At 41.1% G+C, this 7,448-nt stretch overlaps 2 protein-coding genes and 1 long non-coding RNA gene across 3 annotated transcripts; 1 reads left to right on the plus strand and 2 right to left on the minus strand.

The window, feature by feature from the left end:
- Positions 1-1,481: 1,481 nt before the first annotated feature.
- On the minus strand, positions 1,482-1,874 carry LOC125200164 (uncharacterized mitochondrial protein AtMg00300-like). The gene has a single exon (XM_048097898.1). It carries the CDS (start codon positions 1,872-1,874, stop codon positions 1,482-1,484), a length of 393 nt encoding a protein of 130 aa, XP_047953855.1.
- Positions 1,875-3,762: 1,888 nt separating this feature from the next.
- LOC125200163 lies at positions 3,763-4,129 on the minus strand. Its single transcript, XR_007172687.1, has 3 exons — positions 4,098-4,129; positions 3,885-4,006; positions 3,763-3,791 (listed from the first exon to the last, which is right to left on the minus strand). It is a non-coding gene; the product is annotated as an uncharacterized LOC125200163 (long non-coding RNA).
- A 1,879-nt stretch (positions 4,130-6,008) lies between these two features.
- Positions 6,009-7,117, plus strand: LOC125200165 (BRASSINOSTEROID INSENSITIVE 1-associated receptor kinase 1-like). The gene is made up of 3 exons (XM_048097899.1): positions 6,009-6,133; positions 6,541-6,931; positions 7,022-7,117. Exons 1-3 carry the CDS (start codon positions 6,009-6,011, stop codon positions 7,115-7,117), a joined length of 612 nt encoding a protein of 203 aa, XP_047953856.1.
- The last annotated feature ends 331 nt before the right edge of the window (positions 7,118-7,448 follow it).

Here is a 7,448-nt window from a genome sequence, read left to right on the forward strand (position 1 = left end):
CAATAAACAAACATGATTAGGAAACTTGGGATCAACAAAACCTTCAGGCTGTTTCATGTAAATAGGTTTATCTAAGTCACCATGCAAGAAGGCAGTCTTAACATCCATCTGTTTTAATTCCCAATTAAAATGAGCACATAAGGCAAGCATTAATCTCACAGTGGTAAATTTAACAATAGGGGCAAAATCTCTGTATAATCTACCCCCTCTTGTTGGGTAAAGCCTTTTGCCACTAGTCTAGCCTTGTACCTAAGACCCTCCACTTCATTTTTCAATTTATAAAGCCACCTGCAATCTACCATAGAAGCACCAGGAGGCAAAGGTACAAGAATCCAAGTATGATTAACAAACAGAGAATGCATTTCCTCCTTCATGGCTTTATGCCATTGTTCCCAGAATTTAGATTTAACAGCTTGCTTAACAGATTAGGGTTCTTCTCCATCAGATTCATACAAATTGAAAGCCAGATTAACAAGGGCAACCAGGCCCACATAGCCATCATACCTAACAGGCTTATTCACATTAGTTCTCCTAGTTCTATCTCTAGCAAGCACATAATTCTGCAAGTCAGGCACATCAATGGCATTCTGAATACCAGCAGGGCTATTAATCACATTCTGAACAGGAGCAGGGGAAACATTTCTAATAGGAGTAGCATGCTCATTAACACCAGTAACATTCACATTTTGGGGAGTCAACTCATCAATCACATTTAGGTTTCCCTTATTGGGTGTGTCATCGGGAGTGTAGACAGGGTAAGTGTTCCAGAAAGGTTGCTCCACCTCACTTGGAGTATCACTAGGATGCTCCACACCAGTGAGAGATTCTGTGGACTCCACCTCCATAAGAGGCTCATTCTCCACAGTAGCTGGAGTTGGGTTATCAGGTAATTTCAAGCAAGGGAACTCAAGCTCATTAAACACAACATCCCTGCTAATTACTACTTTAAAACCGGGTTGATCTCTTAACCAGATCCTATATCCTTTAACACCCTCAGGATATCCTAGAAAAACACCCTTTCTGGATCTAGGTTCAAGTTTATCAGTTTTTGTATGCACAAAAGTAGAACATCCAAACACTCTGAGATGAGAAATATTAAAAGTTTTTCCAGAAAAAACATATTCAGGGCACTGCCCCAAAAGAGGAACAGAGGGAGACCTATTAATCAGATAAGCAGCAGTCAACAAACATTCACCCCAAAATTTCTTGGACAAACCACATTTAGCAAGCATGCACCTCACTTTTTCAAGCAAAGTTCTGTTCATTCTTTCAGCAACCCCATTTTGCTGAGGAGTATAAGGTACTGTTTTATGTCTCTTAATACCAAAAGCAACACATAATTCATCAACATGCTTATTGCAAAACTCCAAACCATTATCTGTTCTGATAGCCTTAAGTTTCTTTCCAGTCTGAGGTTCAATCAAATTTTTCCAAGAAGCAATTTTAGTAAAAACCTCATCTTTGTGTCTCATAAGAAAGCACTACACTTTTCTTGAAAAGTCATCAATTATGGACAAGAAATACACAGCACCAGAATGAGTAGACACAGAAGCAGGTCCCCATACATCCATATGCACATATTCAAGAATATCCTTACTAACATTAGCAGGAGTAGGAGTAGGGAAAGAAACTTTGTGCTGTTTACCCAGCACACAGGTATCACAAAAAGGTAGATCATCATGCACATCAGAATCAGATAAGATAGCATGCTTTTTCAGGATATTAAGGCCTTTAGCACTCATGTGACCTATCTTATTGTGCCAAAGCACAGTTTTATCAGTTTTCACAACATTTGCATAGGCTTTATCACAGGTAACAAGCACAGCATTGCAGACATGCAGACCACATTTCTTTTTAGCTTTGAACAGGCACATAGACCCTTTGCAAATTTTCATGCAGCCATCCTCCCATTTTCCCCCATAACCTCATTCTCAAGAGCAGTGCATGACATCAAATTATAGCAGAGATCAGGAACATATCTCACATCCTTAAGGTTGAGCACAAAACCATTATCAAACTTTAAGCACACAGTGCCAATGCCAACAATCTCAAATTTTTTGTCATCAGCCATGAACACAAAGGTATTAGTCACTGGTTTTAGCTCAGAAAAAATTTCTTTAAAAGGACTAACATGATAAGTACATCCAGAGTCACAGAGCCAATCATTTGAAGTAAAAGGACAGGCATGAGAGACATTCACAAATTGCAGATCATGAACCATGAATATAGAGTCACCAACATTGTCATAAGTGGCAACATTCACAAGAGTTTCAACCTGGGAATTATTATTAGAAAATTTATTCTTCTTAGGCTTAGTGCACTCCCTTTTATAGTGCCCAACATCCCCACAGTTAAAACACTTTCTATAGGTCTTAGGATCCTTACTTCTGGACCTAGATCTATACTTTTTCTTGCCATTATTACCTGAGTTAGAGCCACCACCTGATTCATTTCCCCCTCTGGTTTTGGACCTACCTCTAACATTAAGCACTTTGTTATAGGCATTCTTATCAGCAGCTATTTCCCTAAGTTCAAGTTCTTTAGATTTTAGGGAGCTAACAATCAGATCCAGAGGAGCAGAGTCCCTGCCATACTTTATGGCAGCTTTAACATCACTATAGGAGTCAGGAATGGCATTCATTAGGGCTATACTGGTATATATAAGCATCTATTGTGGTGTCACCAGATCTTTTAATATCTTGAACTAGCTTCTGAAACCAATCCACATTATCATCTATGTCCTTAGCAAAATCAAGCTTAAACTTAAACAATTTTTCAAGCAAATACATCCTTGAGGACATAGAAGTTTCTGTAAACAGAGTATCAAGTAATTTCCACATTTCAGAAGCAGATTCAACATGATCAACTTTCCTAATCACAGAATCAGACAAATTTAGCACAATAGTGGGCCTAGCCAACTCATTCATCTCATCTTTCTTATCCTCAGCATATCCTAAGGTAAAGAACCATCAACAACCTTGAACACCTTTTGCTAAATTAAAATACACTTCATTTTCTGTTTCCAAATAGCAAAATCATTTTTACCATTATAGGGAACTAAACCCACAGGTTGAGACATTTTAGCAACAATTTTTGCAAGAACACAGGAAGCAAGACAGAAACACACAAACTTGCACACCTGAAACACAAAGACATTCACCAGCAACACAAGAACAGCCACAGAGCTTTCACACAATAGAAAAAGGACCTCAAATCCTTGACTGTCACGAGCAACACTGGCCAAGGCTATCCCAGCTCGCAATCACTCACTACTGGAGGGCGCATGGGGTCACTTGGGCAGTATAAAATGCTTGGTGGTCAAGTAAAATGAGATCACAAGATCATTGAGATGCAAGAACCAGCGGAAGCAACACAGAAACAGAAAGCACAGAGAGTCCTAAGTCTTTGCCAGAGACTATCTACCAGAAAACAAGATCCCAAGCTTATAGGTGGCACTAAACAGAAAAGTAAAACCAGGAGATCAATCCAATTTACCAGAGCGAACCCTCACTCGAAGGAGGATTCCACTTGCCCACCTCCTTATGCAACTTGGCGTGCTGGACTAGTCCCTCGTGGCTCTGATACCACTGTAGGGATCAGACCAGTCCAGATTCACTAATTACCAAGACCTCTTTGTTCTTGTACAAGAGAGCTCAACCAAACTCTAACCCACGCGGCTGATATACACTATTACAAGAGTGTAAGTGTACAAGTGATACAAGAATTAGAACCCTAACTATTACAGATCTCTCAACCGAAACTCTAGCCGGTTCATCCACTTAGTGAGTATCCTGCACACTCAAGAACCGGGTTAGTAACTTCACACAAGATCCTCTCGGATCAGAAAACAAGAAGCTAACACAAAGGGAAACAGAATAGATCACAGAATATGGCTCAGAGCCCGCCACATAGCCCAGATCTATTCAACTAGAACCAAATCCAAGGGAGCACCGATGAATTGACTGGAGTCTACCCTCGCACCGTCAATACCTTCACCTCACAGCCCCTTCACACCGGATTAAGTCACTGAAACCACCTCAGAACAGAAACCCTAGTTCTCACACTACAAGCAACCGAAGCAGTTGCCTTCTACACACCTCAGCACTGGAATATTCACCCAAGAATGGTGAATAATCTCAAGAGATCAACCGAAGAAGCAATCGAAGAAGTAGAGAGAAGTTGGAGGGCAATCAGATAGAGAGAGAGAGAAAGTGTATGGAATGAATGAATACAAAACCGGCTCTCATCTCACATACACAAACACATCTCACAAACCCTTAATCCAACGGTTAGGAAACAGGATCCAAGTGAAGAGCCACGTGGCAGCATCTGGTGAGAAGGGGAAGCAGCTGGGCTTCTGGGCCAAGTCCAAAGAATGGATAAAAGGCCCAGACACAAATTAAATCAGGCCCAAGCAATAATAGTCCATATATTCAACACGGTAGTCGCGGGAGCTTTGCCCGTCGATCAAACCAAACAAAGAAAATAAAATACGATAAAAGGGATAATTTGATAGTGGATACCCTAACTTAAAGAACAGGAAAATAATCCTAATAAATATGAAAAGATATGGCAGATCAATAACTAACTAAATAATAATATATGAGAAATATTTTAGGAGATATGCTCGTATCAATTTCCCCACGGTTGAAATCTACCTTGTCCTCAAGGTGGAAACCACGAAGCCACGGAGAGTGTTGATGAGGATTGTAAAAATCATGTGCTTAAGATCCGAATGCTCTGCCTCATCTAATGTAGGAATTCTGCAATTATGTAGATTCATTTTCTTTTTTGCGGACAAATCCCCCCCTTGCACCATTATAACTCCCTGAACTAGAAGGAATTTTTGAAGAAAAACATAACCTCCTGGATCAAATATGCATGATCGTCTTCTTGCACCAAATAGAAGAATTGTACATCTCCTTTCACCATCTTCATCAATAACATCCTTGTATGCTTCACCAACCTTAAGATTCCTGAGTCCTCCTGCAGCAACCTTCGCAATCTTAACATATATTGCCAAATTTGCAATAGCCTTCTGATCATCTAAACTCGATGGATTAAGCATCCTTTGGTCTTGTTCCCTCAAATCATGCCCATCTCCACCGTAAAAGCTATCTGGACTGTCATCAAGTGTCGACAACTGTCTGTGGGTAAGATAATCTTCCTCATCAAGACTTGCGACACAATTAAACAACTCCACAGCAACATCGTTCTGCGTGATATGCAGTGCTGATTTTTGTTGGTTGTGGGGAGTACCGGACTCTCTGCCATCGTTGACACCCGCTTCTCCATTTTTCAATTCATTGAGCAGCTCTCTCATAGTAAATGCCTGATTCCCTTCCACCTTAGAATCAGTCTCCACGTCCTGGTTTGAGTGCACCACGCGGGAATCCGCATCACTTAATTCGCTGGAGATTTCTCCTTTCGACGCAGAATTCGACAAATCGGGGTTCTCCGGCCGCAATTCCCTTGATCTCTCAGCATCAGGTGGCTGTCCATCAGTGTCGCTGGGGTTAGGCTTCTGGAGATCTGTCGAAGGTTGCTGATAGTGACCCATGTACGACGGCCAGTTGTGCGACATCAGGTAACACACCAGGGTGGGCGGTTCGTAGGTTGCAAATCCCGTGTTGATGAACGACGGGTGGTTGTATGTTGATGCCGGTTCCGAATCAGGCTGATATAACAAAGGCGGCTGGTACTTGAAGTAGGGTTCTGGCTGGTTGTCGAAGTGGGGATCAACCGTCGTTTGCCACGGCGTGACATAGGCCGGCGCCGGATATTGCAGTGGCACAGGGGCAGTTGGTGGTGGTGGCCAGCCGGTGTTGTTAACCCCAGAATTGAAGCTCGCATATGGCGGCTGTTCATATGCCGCTGCCAGTGGCTGATGGTGGCTGTATGGCTGCTCACGTTCGTCCATCGTGTCAAATCTCTTGTTTAGTTTGTCACAGATAGCCATTATCTGGTCACATAGGGAAGACAAAACGATTTCCTCGTTGGTGTGAGCCATGAGTTGCGAAGATGAAAGCACCAAATTGTTAAGGATGAAGTTCCTTAACTCGGATAATTCGCGTCGAACGTCGCGGGAGCTGTTGCCCGACGATCAATCCGGCGTCAAATTTAGGGATAAACGGTAGTCGCGGGAGTTTTGCCGTCGATCAAACCAAACAAAGAAAGTAAAATAAGGAAAATCAGATAATTTGATATATCTTAATTGATCGAATGAAGAACAATGTCCACTATTTATAATAGTGGATACCCTAACTTAAAGAACAAGAAAATAATCCTAATAAATATGAAAAGATATGGTAGATCAATAACTAACTAAATAATAATATATGGGAAATATTTTAGGAGATATGCTCGTATCATATTAGGTTCTGATTGCTTAACATATATTCTCTCACACAACACAGCACATTAACGTTTCCTTGTATTATAACATTAGACATATTAACATAACATAAAGCAGATGAGTGTTTAATTATTGTTTCAAATTGCATGAGCATAAGTCTTGGAATTTACTTTATGAGCAAGAAGATGTGAATCGCGGCCTCCTCTCACTTGGCAACAGAGAAGAAACATAGCACTTGGTGCTGCAAGGGGTCTAGCTTATTTGCATGATAAATGTGAAGAGACATTTGTTCATTGCGATGTCAAAGCTGCAAATATATTGTTAGATGACAACTTCGAAGCAGTTGTTGCTAACTTCAAATCAGCCAAGATCATGGACCACAACCAGACTCATATTATCACTACCGTGACTGGAACAATTGGTCATATAGCCTCTGAGTACCTTGCCAGTGGTAAGTGTTCAGATAAAACTGATGTGTTCAGTTATGGAGCGTTTCTTCTTGAGCTCATCACCGGACGAAGAATTGTTGATCTTATTCACGTAACCGATGAGAATGACAGGATGTGCGTTGATTGGGTGAGATCTACTTGCCGTTTAAGTTTATGCTATGAATACTAAGAATTTGCAGTTTGTAATTCCTTATTTTCCTCATACATCTAATATCAGGTAAAAATGAATCATGAGGAGAGGAGATGGGAATCAATGGCTGACGATGAAGGTGGTGATGATGATGAGATGGAGGCAGTGGTGAAGAGGGGTTGAGAGTTCCGAAGAGGGGTTTGAAAAGAAGGCCGGATAAGAAGAGGATGGTGGAACTTCTAGTTCTGCATCAGAAGAAGAAGTAAGTCAAGATGATCATAGGATATAATATCAAATAACTTGAAAAATATCACCATTGTTCTTATCCAAGCCTACGCCAGTCATTAGTTTAATTTCTCAACATATTTTGGCTTGAGTTGTCTCTGACAAACAACGACTGTAGACATCTTAACATCGAAGATAAGGTCCCGGATTAACCCGCAACTGCTTACAATAATCTTCGTATCGAGAGCTCACTTGGGTGGTCCTCTTCCTGTCGCATTCAATGCTATTA

Source organism: Salvia hispanica, unplaced genomic scaffold, assembly GCF_023119035.1.
Source record: "Salvia hispanica cultivar TCC Black 2014 unplaced genomic scaffold, UniMelb_Shisp_WGS_1.0 HiC_scaffold_829, whole genome shotgun sequence".
Taxonomy (NCBI): Eukaryota; Viridiplantae; Streptophyta; class Magnoliopsida; order Lamiales; family Lamiaceae; genus Salvia; species Salvia hispanica.

Excerpts from the sequence above, each read along its gene's own strand:
- LOC125200164 (XM_048097898.1), bottom strand. The coding sequence starts at position 1,874 with ATGTGCCTGTTCAAAGCTAAAAAGAAATGTGGTCTGCATGTCTGCAAT.
- LOC125200165 (XM_048097899.1), top strand. The coding sequence starts at position 6,009 with ATGAGTTGCGAAGATGAAAGCACCAAATTGTTAAGGATGAAGTTCCTT. Across the intron at positions 6,134-6,540 it reads GTCAAATTTAGGGATAAACG|ATGTGAATCGCGGCCTCCTC; the intron begins GTAGTCGCGGGA and ends ATGAGCAAGAAG. Across the intron at positions 6,932-7,021 it reads ACAGGATGTGCGTTGATTGG|GTAAAAATGAATCATGAGGA; the intron begins GTGAGATCTACT and ends ATCTAATATCAG.